Genomic DNA, 18,326 nt, shown 5'->3' with positions numbered 1-18,326 from the left:
GGTGGCTCACGCCTGTAATCCCAGCAATTTGAGAGGCTTGAGGCAGGTGGATCATGAGGTCAGGAGATTGAGACCATCCTGGCCAACATGGTGAAACCCTGACTGTACTAAAATTACAAAAATTAGCTGGGTGTGGTGGCACACACCTGTAATCCCAGCTACTTGGGAGGCTGAGGCAGAAGGATCGCTTGAACCCAGGAGGTGGAGGTTGCAGTGAGCCGAGATCGCACTACTGCACTCCAGCCTGACATGCCATGCAACCGTTTGATTTCTTATTTTGTTTGCTCTGGAGGAGTTGGATTGAATGAGGTCCCTTAAAGGGTCAAATAGCTCAGATGTAGATGTTAAAGGTATCACCCACTGTTCCATCAGATTGGAAGGTGATCCTCAAATGAGGCTTGAATTCAGGAATACACTTTAGCCAGATATATATATATACACACACACGCACACATATAAATATATATATATTTTGGGGTACCTATTTTTAATATAAGGATTCTTTTAAGGATCAAACATATCCTAAAACAATCAGTCTTCAGAGACCCCTCCCACACAGATGCTTTTATTTTTCCCAAAACAAGCATGAATTGACTTAGAGGCTGGCTCAAAGATGTAACGGCACCCTCCAGCATGTTGAATGCACTCACAAGGGAATTGTCCCTTACCACAGCTTCCATTCCTTGCATCTGGCTCCAACCCGTAGGACATCAGATACTTACATGGGTAGATGGATGAACCACCATTCTGGATAATGATTTTCTTGGTTCCCAAGCAGCTTTTTCACTCTCAGTGGATGAAAACCAATATGGGGGAAGAGAAGGGAGGCAGAGGTGTTACTTACCTCTGTATAATAGACATGTAGGATCCTCAACTCCAGCCCAGCTAGACCCTTATTGGGAATTAAAATGGATCTAACATGTGACATCTCTGGAACAGGAGCTGGTAAATAGCAGACTCCAGTTTCATTAGGGGTCAAGGAGCTAGACTAAAGTTACCCTTCATGTTATCTGTTTCCTTGAATTTTCTTAGACCTGGACATTAAATTCTTTTCTTTAAAAGTCGCTCATTGAGGCCGGGTGCAGTGGCTCACGCCTGTAATCTCAGCATTTTGGGACGCCTAGGCGGGTTTATCACGAGGTCAGGAGATTGAGACCATCCTGGCTAACACAGTGAAACCCTGTCTCTACTGAAAATACAAAAAAATCAGCCGGGCATGGTGGTGGGCGCCTGTAGTCCCAGGTCCTCGGGAGGCTGGGGCAGGAGAGTGAATCCAGGAGGCGGAGCTTGCAGTGAACTGAGATCTCACCCCTGCATTCCAGCCTGGGCTACAGAGCGAGACTCTATCTCAAAAAAAAAAAAAAAAAAAAAAAGGTTTCTCATTGGAACTGAAAATTGCTTCCTATGACGTGTCTGAGAATTTGAAGTAATGAAAAGTAGGCTGGGTCAGCCTTGGCCTGAAGTGATTCTTACATGAATTAACCATCTCTAGAGGGATACTCGTGTCAAAGTAGGAGTTTGTTGATGCTTGACTCTCCAGTGTGATGTCTGGGATTGCTTGCGCCAGCTCTGAGGAGGGCATGCTTGTCTTTCTTTGTGAAATAATAGAATATGGATGAATCCGTTTCCCCATGAAACCATTTCTGTTGAACTAAAATACAAAGGAAAAACGGTGACCTTGAATTAGGCTTGTTTGCAGTGTTAATAGCTTTCAAAGGCCCTTTCATTTCCATTTAATGATTTTTTTCTGAACAACCTGTTGTAAGAATCTAATGCAGTTTTTCAAAACCAACATCACAAACGTGATTATTATTTTGTAGCTAATTTGGTTAGAAAAGTATGAGGCCCTATGTATTAAAACGTCATGCCATCACTTCTCAGAATGGCACTTTTGAAAATTTTATTTTGGTCTTCTGGATAACTATTTATTGAACTACTGTTATCAAGAATAAGTGGTATTTTTCATGATCTTTCTTGTCTGCAGAGTTCGTGACAGGAATTTTGTGCATGAAGGATGCCTGTGTTGTTTAGTGTGTTCTTGCATCCATTTTGCTCTTACTCAGATATCTGAAGCTATACATATCAACTTACTCATTCAACATGTATTTATAAAAGTGTCCATTAGAGGCTAGGCATGGTGCTGTTCTGGGGGTCATCAATGGAAAAAACAGACTATAAAATCCCTGCCCTCCTGTAGCTAACATTCTTTTAAAATACTGATGGCAGAATTTTAAAACACTGATGGCAGAATTAGAAAGAATGCCCGCGATACAAGCAAGAATGAAATACAGTTTTTATTTTCTGCATCTAAAAATCACAATAAGTAACTTGTCTTGTACTTCTAAGAGTTTGAATTTTTTTAACTTGGTAATAATTTTAGTAGGCAGGGTGCAGTGATTCACGCCTCTAAGCCCAGCACTTTGGGAGGCTGAGGCGGGCAGATCGCTTGAGCCCAGGAGTTTGAGACCAGCATGGTCAACATGGTCAAACCCCATCTCTACAAAAAATAAAAAAATTAGCCAGACATGGTGGCATGTGCCTGTGGTCCCAGCTACTCGAGAGGCTGAGATGGAAGGATCACTGAGCCCTGGGAAGGTCGAGGCTGTGATCATGCCACTGCACTTCAGCCTGGGCAATAGAGTGAGACCCCGTCTCATCATCATCATCATCATCATCATCATCATAATTTAGTTGCTCTGATAAAAGGCTGTGTTACTTGACTTATGGCTAATATTTGAGTGCCCGCTGTGTCTCACACCCTGTGCTGAGCGTTCCCATTTACCCCATTTGGCAGATGAAAACTGCAGCATGTTCTCAACTCAGTAGAGAGACACACTCTTACATATGGAATCTTAAAAAGATTTTATTTAATCGCTTACGCCAAGTTCAGTGATAGTTCCACAGTGACTGAATCTAAACTGCGCAGAATTGAGAGTAGTGGGCAAGAGTCAACGACGGGTTTCTAGTTCTGGAAACTTGGGAGACTAGGGTGACACAGGTCCCCTCTTTCCTGCCCACTTACTCCTCCAAACACAAACATGCTGGATGAAATATTACATATGATCCTCACTGAAAGAGAAAAAACTTGGAAAGAGGACAGAAGGAAGAGGAACAAGACGAAACTGAAGGGGAAGGGAGGTGTTGTTAACCACAAGAGCAAAACAAAAGCCAGAGCTCCATGTGAGCTGCCGTAGTGTGGTGTCTGTAGTTTCTGTATGGCCAGGAAGTGCCCTTGGAAGCAAGTTTCATGAACATAAATGATCAAAGCCAACTAAACTGGTCAATTAGTCAAACTTGTTTTCCTTACAAAAGAATAGGACCTCATTAGCCCTATTCCTCAGCTTGAGGAGTCAATGCAATTGAGGGGTAAGGGGTTGACAGTGGTAATAAATCATTGGGCTTTTTTCTCGGCTTTATCTTTGCCTCATACCTTCATCAAGCCACCCTAGACCCTCCTCTAGCAGCTCCAGCCCCTTTTGTTTGTTGTCACTTCTATTTAAGCCTTCGCCTTAGGTACCAATTAGTGAAGTGATTATCTTAAAGTTGCCATTGTCAATGCTTTGGAGAACCCCTTGCATTTTGACCAAGCTGGTGAGGGAATTGGTAAGTTAAAGGTGAACTCTGCATGATCAAGGTATCAAAACAGCTTGAAGACTGCCATTTTAATGCACCTTTCACAAGGCTGTGCAACTCTATACTTAAATAAGTGGCCAGTTTTGTTTTTAAGTGACGATCCACGTGGAGAAAATACTTCCAGGATTTCAATTTTGAAACAATTGAAATTCTCCTCCTCTTAGAGTGTTAGCTCCTGTGTGTGTGAAATACTGCTGGTCACCTCTCCCTGTGGTGCTGACTCTCCACTCACGGACCGGACACCATCTGAAATATCTGACAGAACATTCTGAGGAAATGGAAATGATGAAATCACTTTGAATTCAACAGTAGAATGACAGGTCATTTAATGCAGCCTTAATCTTGTGGCTCAGTTGGTGTGGTGTAATATTAGGCTTGCCTTCTACCTTCCAAATCCCTTGATAGTATAAACGAGCAAATTAAGACTTACCCTGAAAATGACTGTGTGCTACACTACAAGATAGGTACAATGCTCCAGGAGCAGCACAGATAGAGGTAGTAACATTTTGCCATCTGGCAAAGCCACTAGACCAGATGGATTCATTAATGACTTCTCTAAAGTATTTAATCAGACCTTACTGAAACACATGACTGGCATATTTAATTATCCTAAATTAACAGGACTTCTGCCAGATACAACCCTCAATGCTTGAGTCATACTCCTTGCTTAAAGAGAGAAGGAAAAAAGGTTTGACTAGCTCCAGAAAGCTGGGTTTCACATAGACCCCTCTTATTAGTGAAACTTCTTGTTAGCAAATTGTTGTGTTACAGTCTTACGCAGTATTTCTTCTTTTTCAAAGAATGCACTGTAAGACTAGCCATGCTGATGAAATTCTTTTATCAGTAGCAATTATACTGATGAGAACCTCTGGGAGTTGATAAATCTGATATAGCCAACAGACAACCCTTCCCACTTCCTGCCTGTGGAAGACTTCTAAACCAACAGATGCCTTCTTGTGTAAGTTAATCAATTTATATTTCTCCAGGATCACTTTTGTTTTAATCTTTGTATTTGTATCAGAACAATGGAGACACAAAATTACAGAAAGCATTATAATGTAAATTTGCCCCTGCTCTAGTCTTTGCTATCTGCAATCTACTTTTCAAAGGAACAATTCTAATTTTCATGACTGTTCTCTCTGGTGGTTACTTCCACATCTCCAAACAGTATGGTTAATGGCTATTTCTTATTTTCTTTAGACATGTCGACTTCCTTTTAAGATACATGAGGATGTAGCTTAGGTATACCATTCTTACATCACTTTTCTTCTCCTCCCTGAGGGTTATTTTATTTTTTATTCTCTTAACGTTTACCTTTGTAGCTTTAGGTTATATTTTCATACCTTTTAATTTTTGAGATTGTCAACTAGAAACAGTATGTCTTGGCTCCTAACATATGATGAAGGTATTAGTGACTTGAGTATTCCACTGAATGCTCCAGGGTTCTTTCACTCAATGTAATATTTTTGAGATTCATCCATGCTGTGGATGTCACTAGTTCCATTTCTGTTTGTGGCTGAGAACAATTCCATTGCATGAATAGATGATGATCTATCCATTCACGTGTTGTACGTGTGACCTGTTTCCAATTTCTGGCTCTCATAAATCTATGAAGACTTGTATGCAAGTCTTTGTTTAGACATCTCCTTTTTGTTTCTCTTGGATAAATTCCGAAGAGTGGAATTGCTAGATCATAATGGTACACATATGTTTATAAGCAACTGCCAAAAGACTTTCCAAAGTGATTTATCATTTTACATTTCCTATTAGCAATATATATGCATTCCAGTTGCTCTGTGTCTTTAGCAACACTTGGTATTAATAGTCTTTTTAATTTTAGTTGTCCTTGACAATGTTCAAGTCTTCTAACATATTTTAAATTAAGTTGTGTTCTTATTAAATTGTAAGCATTTTTATATATATTCTGGGTAGAAGTTTTGGTGATTTTTTTTTTTTCTTTTCATTCTCCTAGTCTGTGGTTTGCATTTTCATTTTCCTAATAGTGTCTATCAAAGACCAGAAGTTTTGATGTTTAAAGTCCAATTTCTCCTTTGTGTAATGGTTCATGCTTGTTTTTTCTCTAAGAGACCATTATCTTTCAGAGGTCACAAAGATTTTCTTACTTTTTTTCTATCGATTACTTGGTTTAGCTCTTATATTTTTTGAGTTTTTTTGCATATGGTAAAAGGGAAGAGTAAGGTTCACTTCTTTCCATATGGATACCTAGTTGTTCCAGCACTATCTGTTGAAAAACAGTCCTTTCCTGATGAGTTATCTTAACACTTTTGCTGGAAATGAGTTGATCATATAAGTGTGGGTCTATCTATGGATCCAATTCTATACCATTGATTTGTATGTCTATCCTTAAAGCAATATTCTATCTTAATTCTAATTCCTTCTAATAAAGACTTTAAGCAGAACTTCTACTTTTATTAACATTTTTTTCTGACATATACATGTATGTATATACATATATATGTGTGTATGAGTATATACATGTATGTGTACATGTGTATATTTTTCCCAGTAGCTGAGTCCAGGTTCTCACTGTCCAGTCATGACTGGATTAAACTTCTAAACTGTTTTTCTTGCTTCAGATCTTTTCTCCTTAGGGAGGCATCTTCAGATAACTGATCTTGTCCATTCCGAATGGTTTTTACCAGTTTAAATCACAGAGAATGGTCTTATTTTTAAATTCAAGAAGAGTTCACCGTAGCTTTCTATGTACATGAGTTGCTCTGACTTAGAATGTCTGTTCCTGGCCGGGTGCGGTGGCTCACACTTGTAATCCCAGCACTTTGGGAGGCTGAGGTGGGTGGATCACCTGAGGTCAGGCATTCGAGACCAGCCTGGCCAACATGGCGAAACCCTGTCTCTACTAAAAATACAGAAAATAGCTGGGCATGGTGGCACGTGCCTGTAATCCCAACTGCTCGGGATGCTGAGGCAGGAGAATCGCTTGAACCTGGAGTCAGAGGTTGCAGTGAGCTGCGATCACGCCCTTGCACTCCGGCCTGGGCAACAAGAGTGACTTTGTCTCCAAAAAAAAAAGAATGTCCGTTTCTGGGGGTGAGGGGTAGGTTTCATGTGGGTCTATCACATGGCGGTTAATTAATAACAATACCACCTATATAGTGCTAGGTTTTAAGTGCTACTGTTTTAATCACTGCTTTAGGATTTATTAAGTACTCATAGTACCCACTTTCTTTGAGGTAGGTACTGTTGTTATTCCCATTCTTATGGATGAGAAACTGGGGCACAGAGAGGTTGAATAATTTGCCGAAGGTGATATATGGGAAACTGTTCTTTGCCAGTAAGTAGAGGAGACAGGTTTCAGTGATGCACTTGTCACTGAACAAACAGCTCTCCAGGAGAAAAAAATTATGCATACGCATTAATAAACTTACACACTTTACTGATATAAATAATATATAATGCACAACTTAAAAATAATAAAATGTCATACTTTTTATTCCACATAGCCAATCAATTCTGATAGAATGCTTTCATTGATTTTTTTTTTTTTCTTCTTTTTCTAAACTCCTATATCTGTGGTCAGTCTATGGTTGCAGTTTAACCATGACTTGACAAAATCGAATGAGGAATAAATTCTTGATTACCATCTGGTTCGGCAAAGAAGTTTTTCACATCATTGGCAAATGATTAAAGTTCCAATATGTATGTGTGTTTTACATTTTCCTTGTTAATGTAAATCTATCAGCCAACATTTGTGTTGGAACTACACTTGTTGGTCAATGATGTAAGAGAATATTGAGAAGGTTTTTTCCATTTTATGTATTCACAATGTAACAGCTACAGAGTGACATACTTTTATGTTTATTCTGCATTATCAACATTTTGTCCTATCTCTTAAGTCTAGACAATCAACAAAACAATAAATTAAGCCCTGATTTGTAGCACTTACTGATTTCCATGATGTAAATATACCCACTATGGCTGACTTCAAGCCACCAATGTGACATCATCGAAAATGGAGTTGGGAAGAGGTGTGGAGTAACACACCATCTACGGTATTTCTACCATATGGATAGGATAGCAATAAATAACCTCACGACTATAGACAACAGTGAAGTGTAGTAAAATAATTACCAAGTGATGAGCTTTCAGTATGTATTACCTTTGCCTTTAATATAATTTATGTAATTATAAATCTGTATAATATCTAACAGTGGCTGTGATTAACTGGTTTACAAAGTTGCTAAAACTTAATCAGTTTTTGGTGGCCAGTCTAAGCTGGCTCCAATCATGCCACTGCATGGCTATATTTTTAACCATCCTTTTATATGAAGGTATTGCTGGAATATAGTTTCATACCAGTAAGTGTAGCATACAGTTATGGCAAGATATTAAGTTTATTTTACTAAATCACATTCTCATTAGATGCACCACTCATTAAGCTTGTTAAAGTCTAGTTTTAGGGACCCCCCCCCCCGCTCAACTATGGATTATACGGGTTCTGTGGGGTTCACACAATTCAGAAAAATGGCAATGGAGTTTGGTGTTTTGTCCATGTTGCTGTCGTTCCTGTTTGTGCTACCCAAGCCCACCTGGAAGGCAGGGCCCTCTCTGTGGTATCGAGATCACAGTTGTGGTGGGGTACTCAAGTGCTAAGCGCATCTCTTGGGACCAGGACTGGAACACAGCCATCCCCATCTGAGGTTGCACTACCTCCAGGCCACTGTGTTCAAATCAGGCCTGCCTTTGCCTTTTCTGCCTTGCAGATGAACATGCACTGAGGTTGGGTCACTCCCCCTTCAATCCCCAAAGCAGCAACCTCCCCTTCTGTCCTCAGATAATGCAACCTAATTTTGATGTGCCTTTGCCTCTGACATGGGAAAGCTGCTCTCAAGGTTATCTTCAGGGCAGGGAGAGAGAAGGCTTTCATGCTTTCCTGGTGAGACCTTTAAAAAAAAAAAAAAAAAAACTAAACATATAAATTATTACTGAGAGAATCGCTGAAGCAGCCTGGGCAAAAATGAAATGAGGCTTAAGAATTACGAACATTTTTTAAATGCTGCACTTGGAACAAGTGCTCATAAAATTTTTTGCCTCAAGGAATCAAGAATGATTAGTATTGATTAGTGTTTTTGTTGTTGTTGTTAAACTTCATAAGCAAGGCTGTTTCCTTCCATGACCCTTTTGATTCTCATCTTTTCTTTTACACAAGATGTTTGGAAATCTTCCTGATCTTATCTGACATCAGGAAGACATGCTTTTCACTCCTGGCATGCTAGAGAAACAAATCAATTTCTTCTCCCAGATAGGTTGATGAAAGTCCTTCTCTGCAGTGCTTTCTATTGCTATGGTAACAGAAGATGGGATTTCCCAACAGAACTAGGTTTATATATTAAAAAACAGTTCTTTCAAAACTTGATCCTTTGTTTGTTGCCATATATAAAATACAATAAATGGAATAAACTGAGTACCAAAGGAAAAACAGTGACACCAAACCTTTTTATGTAGGTGTGGAATGAGAATTTCATTGTATTGAGGCTCTGAATGAAAGGGAGTCAACTGTAAAAGTTTTAATATTGTGACAGTGTTATCGTAGCTAAAATAACTTGCAAAAGTTGCAAGTTTTATTAGAAAAGCAAAGAATTAAATATACGGACTCTCAATTGGCAGATAGACTTAAAATAGAGATAAGTAGTGTCAGTACTTCCAGTCATAACATGGTAAAGAAGATGACAAGAAGCCCAAGGTAGAACAAGCATTTTGTGTGATGGTGGCACTCTCCACTTCTGTGACTTCTTTTATAGGAGGACACAATAGTTGGCCATTTCTCATGAGATCTTACCAAAAGCCCAGGAATTCAGGGGACAGGGTTCTTTCCATCACAGCCCCTTAATTATATACAAAGACCTGATCTTTTAATCTGCTGGTTGACTAACAGCATGGCTGGAGGGTGACTTCTGAGGCTCAGAGCACACAGAAAGGAGCAAAGAGCAATTGTGAGGTAGGTAGAAAAGGATGGACTTGGTTTCATTTGGGGAAAATTCAAACATAATACTCACCTGTCATTTAAAATGCTTCTGAACTAAAATTCTAAAGATGTGTGGAATGTTATTTATTAAATAAATACTTATGAAATAAATCTGTAATTCCACCATTATTGATACCTTATATTCTCTTGCAAATCTAGTGAGTAAAGTTTGTAAGCTTTTCTCCTTTTTTGAGGCTTAACATGTGCTTTTGAAATGACATGACAAATTTAAAATAGAAGTAAATGTCATTTGGCTGTGCCCTCGATGAGACATGTCACTCTGGTGAAAGGAGTGGAGTTTCTGGGAAGCTGATGGGAAAGGTAACAAATAGTAAAGTGAATAAAGGTGGTTCTCTGTTCTTGCTATTCTTGACATGGACGTAGATAAATGGTAACATTATGAGTCACTCTAAGCAATCATGTTGCATCAAGCCAGAGAGGTGATGTCAGAGACTCTGGCTCATGAAAGGAGAAAAAACTCACTTTCTTAATGTACCCAAATGGCAAAGGACGATGGAGAAAGGGCTGTAAAGAGATGATTTAACAAACAGTGTGAAGGAACTTCTGGCAAGAAAAAAAAAATTGCAATGTGAACTTTTTAGTAAATGTGATAAATTTATGGGCTTCAATATGAATGAAAAGAATAATAACCAGCATAAAAATACTTTAAATCCAAAATGTGAGGTGTTTTGGGGTAGTGCTGCTAATTGAGTAACTAAGTCTGGTAAGTTATTTGAAGACTTGTTGAAATCTGTTTATTCTATTCCCCCCAACCCCATCATTCAAAGAACGGAAATAAATCAGGAATTATGGAATTAGAACAACTGCTCGGAGCACTGATTTATTATTTGTTTCTGGATGCTTCAGAATCTCAAGAATCTACCAAGTATCTCAAGGATTTTAAAATAGAAGCTGTGATCACAGCAAAATAGTTTAATTTATATCTCTTGAAAGTGTTTCTGGCCTTCCAGGGGAAATATGCTCATTCTTCATTTTCTAGTCCCTGGGTAGAACCTGTTGCCTATTGCAGGGGGAGAGGCAATATGGCAGCCAAGATGGTTGGCACTGTTCACTCCCTCTTCAAGTATTTTGTTAATGCTTACTCGGCTGTATGATATTCCAGGAACCTTTTAGAGTGATGGAAGACAGCCCCTGCCCTCACAGAGCATACAATCTAGTCAATCCTCTTCTTCCTAGCCTTTAGGACTCCAGATGTGATGCCAACCTGAGCAGTCTCCTTGGTTTCCCCACTAAAAATTGGATAGAGTTAGGCCATCTTTTCCCAGGATCAGGCTCATAGGCTTCAGACTTTACTGTAGCCAGGCTCTGTGAGTTACAAACCTCGTTGCCCACACAAAATCTTCTGTCAGCTTTAATGTGCCCAAGCTTGTCCTTGAGTCTCAAACATATTAAGCATTTCCCCCTCTGTTCTCACCCCCAATAGCTCTTGACTCTTCTTTATCCCCTCTACCCATGTCTTCCCTCACTGTCTCTCCCTGGTCCCTAACTGACCACCTTGCCTCTCCTAACACCCCTCACAGATCTGTCCTTACCCCTGCAATTTCATCACTGCTAGGATTACCTTCCTAAATTATGGAACTGTTTATGCTGTGTCCTGTTGAAAATAGTGGTACCCTAATTTCCTAGCCTGGCTAAGATAGCTTTCAAGAGCTGCCCCTGCCTGCCTGAGCCATCTCATTTCCTGCCATTCTCTGTAAAACTGAAACTGTGGAGGACATTGTCTTTTCACATGAATCCCCTTTGCACCTTGTCTTTCATATGAACTCGTGTCTTCCCTAATGTCCTGGGTAGCTGGTCACTGCATCCTCCATCTTTCTCCATCCTCCATCTTTCTATGTTACTGTGTATATATATTGACGTATTGTAATTACTTCTTTACATGTCTCTTTCCTCTGAAAGTGGGCTCCTTGAAAGATAGCAGTGTGATTTCTGTTTATATATCTATGGTACTGTCCCTGACATATCTTAGGTCCATAAGGGCCTGTTGAATAAGTGAATGAGCTAAAATATACTGATTTATCAACAAACAGGGTTTTCGGACTGCTTCCATCCACTCAGCTTAATGAGCAAACATGGCATGCCATAATCTTGCAGTTTTCTTGGGACATCTAGATACTTTGAAATACCAGGTGTGTCTCAACAAAATTGAGATTGGGAGGGTCCTTTCTTATTGGTCATCTCTCACCAACTGAATGCTGAAGTGTTCTACAACCTTAAAAAGTTAAAAGCTTATAGCATTCACCTATTGTGAAAAGCTACCCTTCTATATGGGTTATCTTTCTGTATTACTTGCTTATGAAGATTCCTGAAGATATATTTTCCAGCAAGCAGTTTTCAGATGTTCAACGTGGATTTAAAGTACATATTTGTTTTTGGAAGCCATATTATATTCACACAGGCATGTTTATGTTGGTTATAGATATATAATGCTAATTACACAAAAGACAAAATTTGTATTCAGTGTTTGCTCTGTGCCAGGCACTCTGCTCAGTACTCTAGATTGCCTATATCATCTATTTTCTGTATTATCTCTATTTTTAGATGAGGAAACTGAGGCAAAAGATGAAGTAATTTGTCCAAAGAACCAGAGATAGTAAGGGCGGCCAACATGCAAATCCAGTGCTGATGTCAGAACATGTACTTTCATAAACATCATGCTAAAAACTGAAAAAAAAAAAAAAAAAAAAAAAGTCTACTTCCATTTACTGTGTTAAGCAGATGCTGAAAATTGAAATGGGAAAATTTCTATTTGTTTATTGTATAAGCAGAAGTTTATACAATTAGCTAGTTTGCTGTATAGGTAATGTGCTCTTGATTCCCAACATCTGTTTTTTAGAAAGACACAACGTCTGTACACAATGAATTTAAAACATTAGGGTGATTTTTTTTAATCTAGGAAAAATACTTCTCAAGGGCTACTGACTCCTTAAAATACCAGTTGGTATTTGACGAAGTTTCATTTTTATCGAACTACAGAGAAAAATTGCTATACAAACCACAATTGTAATTTGTAGTTCTTTGGTGTCACAGTAATCTATGTAAAATGGAAACTTTAACTTAAAATGTATAATCTATAGCAACAGACACAGAAACAGCACATGACTCTGGGACCCATTCATGCTTTGAAATCCTAATGATGATAGTATCCAGTGCTTCTGCAAGCAGGTTTAATTCCAAGAAGAGAACCTTCCCCTAGTAACAACATTTTAAAAAAAAATTAAAGTCAAAAGCTAACTTGAAAACAAGTAATATTTTGAAAATCAATAATTAAATTTCACAACATAAAGCAATTATAAAACTATACAGATGATTTTAAATTGAATAATTACAATCACAACAGCACCTAATTTTCAAGGTAACCAATGGGTAAGACCAAATGAGATTGTCAGACTGTGCTAAGCCTCTCTGCTAAAGTGAACATTTCAATTAGACAAATCAAGTAATTAATTACTTTGGGGACAGTTCAGACTCTCTCTTGAGATCACCTTGTTAGATAATTTAAATGAGAAACAGATTTGTATAAAAGGTGATCAGTGTTTTCTTCAGTTGGAAGATGTGAAAAAGAAACCTTTTCTCTTTCAGCCTTGCCTTACACCCAGACAAAACTCTCGTTGCAACTGGCCAAGTCGGGAAGGAGCCATATATATGCATATGGGATTCCTATAATGTCCAGACTGTGTCTATTCTTAAAGATGTCCATACACATGGAGTTGCCTGCCTGGCTTTTGACTCAGATGGACAGGTGTGTATTTTTTTTTTTTTACTTGTTTTATTTAAGGACTTCTCACAATTCACTTAAAACTGTAATACGAATAGCCAGTAGACTCAAAGTCCATCAACACTTGCTGGTTCTCCTGGCACAGCCTCCTAGAATTTTTCACCTGTTTTTTCCCCTTTAAAGCTATGGCACTAACACCAAGCTCTGGATGGGCCTTGGTTTTGGTTCCCCTAGTCCCATCATCTGGTTAAAAAGCCTCCATAAAAGAAGTCATCAATTCATGCTGATCAGGTTCACCATAGCCCAGTAATTCTACTTTGTTGTCTGTTGTTCACTTCCTATTTGGAGTAAGGGCTGGACCAAGCCTTATTCACAGACGTCAAGCCCTGAGCATGTCTGTGGTACCTTTTGCTTTCAAAAGATGACATCACCTCCTAATAATCCACTGAGAAGATTATCCTTGACTCTTTACCCCTTGACGTCACTTTTAGCTGTTTCTCCCTGTCCTCTCCCAGTTCAATCTATCATCAATTCCTGGGTATTCATGTTTCTTTACAATAACTGACATCCTCTCCTTTCCATTCTTTCTGCCACTGTCCTTTAAGTGCTAATAAGTCAGTGTCATGTCTGACTTAGTTTAATCTCTTAGTCTCCTCACAGGCAATTTCTTGCTAATGCATTTCATCCACTGAAAACGGTGTGAAAGCATTGTTTAAAACCAGTAAGAGCTTGGAGTACCCAATGAATAAACTTCACATTTTGTAGGTGGGCATTCTATTTTAGCCAACTTTTCTAGACTTTTATCCGTTGTGCCCTTGTAGTCGAATTGGACAAATCTGCAAGACTCCTATACCAGACCTTGCATGTTTGTACCTCTGGGCCCTTCCTCAGTCTGTCCTGTCCACCTGAAGTGTCCTGCTCACCCTTTTGCCCATTGAAGTGATTCAGTCTCCAAAGGTTTTCACAAAGCCTTGCCAATCCCTGCCAGCAACGTTTTCTCTTCTTCCTTTGACCTACAGCAACACTTGGCAGAAAAGATAGGTTGATACATTCTAGAAAAGAAAGTAAAAACGGAGGGGGTCATTCCTGGCTCTGGCTGCATTCATCTCCTCCCTAAGGCTGGGCCTCTTCTCCCCATCTCCCCAACCGCCTCCGTTTCCTGTGCCACCCTTCCTCTGTCTCTCTCACCCTGCATATTTCTGCCTGTTAATTCCTTCAATCTAATTTTTGACAAGTTTCAGAGTTAATTCTGTAAGTTGGTGCCATGCAAAGATCTGTGAAATTATTCATAGAGGCTTAACTGAAAGTCTGTGGGAAATTCAGTGGATTATAGGAGATGACCTGGTTTGAGTCACTTTTGAAAAACAATTAGCATTTACTTGCTGTTTTCTGCTATTTTAAGAGAGCATCGATCACTAGTCATTTTTCTTTCTAGAACTAGATTCACTACATATGTAGACCCCTGGAATATACGTTCTTTATTTTACTCCTCTGCAATCTCATCCAGTTAGTCAGTTTAATGCATGCATTCCCTTTTATGGCTACATAGAGAGACAATAGCTGGATGCTAGTATTTGTTATTTGTTCAGGCTTGCAGTTATATTGACTTCCTGAATAAACTGAAGTGAATCAGAATCCATACACATGTACAAGTATAAATGTTTGCTTATGACTGTACTGGTATGCACCTTCTTAATCTGACTTTGTTATTCAAGCATTCTTTATCAATTTGTTCTGAAGTGTCACAAGAAAAGGTAATGCAGCAGAGGAAAATTCAGCTTTAACTTAGTTTTTGTCCACGTTAATTTATGTTAGAATCCTTAGCTATTCTCCTTTAGGTTTCATTTTGAAGGATGGTGGTGGGGGTGGATTGCATGGTACTTAACTGTCAGGTGAGAGAAATAACCTCTTGTATGTTAGCCATGATGGATTTCCTGGCTTGTTGATGGCTATTGCTTCAGGTCTGCCTTACTCCCTGGACAGAGTTCACTGGAATCGAATGATATTTAGAAATGACAAATGGCCCATCACCTCACAATCAACAAAAGGCAATAAAAGTGCTTTTCAGGTGGCTATGGGACCTGTCACTACAGATGAACAAAATAGGTTTCTTTCAGCTTTTTCTCCATCAGGAAGTGTGGGTTTTACTTCAGTGCCCCTATTTGTGTTAACTGCTTTTTTTCTCTTGAAAAGAATAAGCTGAATGGAATTCACCCATTCAAATTTTCTAATGAATAAAAATACAACCACATCTTATTTCCATTGCTGAAACCCTCAATTAAAAAATTGTAGCAAAGACATTTCTTAAGGACACATTAAAAAACCCTCAACGATGTGTGTTATGTTAAAGATTCCTAATGGAAGCCATCTTTAGTGAAGAAACGTGAAGAATCCCTGCATAACAGCACATGTATACATTTAACCATATGTGGCTGTCTGTTTCATCCACACTGTGAGTGTGCACATACACAGACACACTCTCGAATGTACTCAGTACTCACACACTCTTACACTTGGAGAATACCATATTTTTAAAACCCCTTTAATTTACATACTTCACTTGACCCATACAACAATCCAATAAAGTAGAAGGAATGAATATTTTTTATACCCATTGTACAAATGAGAAAACTGAGATTTAAGGAGGTTAATTTTGCAAGGTCTTATGTCTGGCTACTTAAAAGTGAAACGAAAAGCCAAATCTACTTATAGTTCAGATTTCTTACATAATACTGTCTCTTTATAAGTGATATCCTGCAAGAAACTCTGATTTTGGTATGACTGTTGCCTGTTTTTCACACTTCTGGTTTTGTATATAATCATGTGGGTTGCATTTTATTCTTCCTTTAAGGACAGGTTCTGACCTGAACCCAAGGAATTTAGGCTGGGAGGTGAAGTACCAGATTACTTCTACTTAGATTATATTATCTTGTAGTCACCTTAAATGTTTGTGAAATTATAGAAAACTAAAAATTAATGTTCATCTATTCTATTCGTCAAACCCTTAAATTTTAGCAGTTTGAAGCTTTTAGACTATAGAATCCTGGGTTCTATTAAATCTCACATTAAGATTTTACCTAAAAATTTTAAGTTAAAAATTCCAAATGCTGCTTTCAAGTTGTTTCTGTAGTTTCTATTGACGTATCAGAGATTTCCTGAGAGTTTACATGTATGTTTCTTAAATTTAAAAAGGATAAAGGAGCTGTAGCTCTTAGGTTTTTGAAATTTCAGCATATACTAATGGAAGTCATCTCCCGTGTTATTTTTAGTTTGGGGTTTAAGATGGGTTTTGAGAAATTGGTTTGTTATAAGAAATTCAACGCCTAACCCATAGTAAATAGTCAGTAACTATTTCTTAACGTGTCAATAAGTCTTCCCATCACTTTTAGGTACTAAATTATTGTTCTTATTCTTAGCGTTTAGCCTCTGTGGGGTTGGATGCCAAAAACACAGTCTGCATTTGGGACTGGAGGAAGGGAAAACTTCTGGCCTCAGCCACCGGCCATTCTGACAGGGTAAGAACTTGTTGGATCAAACTGTGCAGATTTCAGAACTTGGGGGGACTTGAGATATTGCTTCTCAGACTTCTAATGTTTTTAACAGTAAATTTTTCAGTATACATTTTTCCTATTAAACTTACAAGCATCCTCTTTTTTCATGATTAGTAGCTATCTGTGTTAATGTGCTTCTGGTGATCAAGTACTTTATATGAATTGTTACTGCTTTTCATAGGCAAAGCAAATTTTTGATGCTGGCATTTTACTTTATGAAATCAAAATGGAATTAAATTTGAAATTATGTGTAGTTTAGATGTATTCATTTAGAAATGGAAATAGTTATTAGAAAATAGTCACAAAATATGATTACAAGGGTACGCATTTTAATTTTGAATGAGTGTAATGACAACTTTGTGATTCTTTGTTGTATTTGAGAACATAGAATGTGGCCTGCTTACTCTTGTTGAAGTCAGTATGATCAGAAATGATAATTCCATGTAGTCTTAGGGGATGAAGGGGGTATATACATATAACTGGTCAGAAATCTAATTTGCCAGTGTCTTGCATAATTAAAATAATTTGACTCCTTTATTATCTTGGTTTCTCTAGTTTAAACAATGAATTTGCATGACTGTCTTACTTGAATTCCTGGTTGTTTTGTATTTCTGCACAATATAAGTGTTCATGTAGAACAGGCGTTTCCAATCTTTTGGCTTCCCTGGGCCACACTGGAAGAATTGTCTTGGGCCACACAAACACCAACACTAGTGATAGCTGATAAGCTAAAAATAAAATAATCTCATAATATCTTAAGAATGTTTACAAATTTGTTTTGGGCTGCATTCACAGCCATCCTGGGCTGTGGGTTGGACAAGATTGATGTAGAATGAGGCTCTAATTAAACATGAAATTCACTGTCTCTTGCTTAGAAGGAACTCTTAAAAAAAAAAAAATTAAGTTTGAATGGCACATTCATCTATGGAGGTTTGTAGTTGTAAGGAGACCCCACAGATGTTGCAAATTCTACTCCAGGATCAAGTCTTCAGAAAGCTCAGGAGTGACCAACAATAGAACCTCAGTACTGGAAGAGGCCTGGTACCCCTCTCGTCCAGTAGTTCCCAATCCTGGCTACAGATAGAATCCCCTGGGGAGACTTCACAGCATATATATACATTCATATATAATATTTTATCTGAGTTATTCTGCATTTACTACTTCTATTTCTGAATCATTTTATATAGTCTGACCTGAACTAGTATACTGTCTGTCAGAATTCTGGGCCTTATCACCTTGGAAAAAGTAGAAAACTAAAGTTACAAACAGTTTAAACCAGTAAAATCTCCTTACTTAGAAAAATAGCCTAATGTAATCACTTTGGCTTGTATAGAAAGAGCTTTTATTGTTAAATTATTACTGTTAAACTAAATTTGGCCTTAGCTGCCCTCCATATGGT

At 38.3% G+C, this 18,326-nt stretch overlaps 1 protein-coding gene across 3 annotated transcripts in view; it reads left to right on the top strand.

The window, feature by feature from the left end:
• Positions 1–18,326, top strand: part of EML6 (EMAP like 6) — a 262,095-nt gene that overhangs the window by 80,713 nt on the left and 163,056 nt on the right. For all 3 annotated transcript variants that reach the window (XR_010123243.1, XM_054473926.2, XM_063649365.1), the window contains exons 3-4: positions 13,241–13,400; positions 16,793–16,891. Coding sequence is in view for 2 of the 3 variants with exons in the window: in XM_054473926.2 (XP_054329901.1) it covers positions 13,241–13,400; positions 16,793–16,891 (259 nt within the window). In the remaining variant the exon portion in view is untranslated. The remainder of the gene's footprint in view (positions 1–13,240; positions 13,401–16,792; positions 16,892–18,326) is intronic.

The sequence above is a fragment of the Pongo pygmaeus genome, chromosome 12 (assembly GCF_028885625.2).
Source record: "Pongo pygmaeus isolate AG05252 chromosome 12, NHGRI_mPonPyg2-v2.0_pri, whole genome shotgun sequence".
Lineage (NCBI taxonomy): Eukaryota > Metazoa > Chordata > Mammalia > Primates > Hominidae > Pongo > Pongo pygmaeus.
Note: the sequence above shows the minus strand (reverse complement) of the source record. Positions and strands in the feature narration are given on the sequence as shown.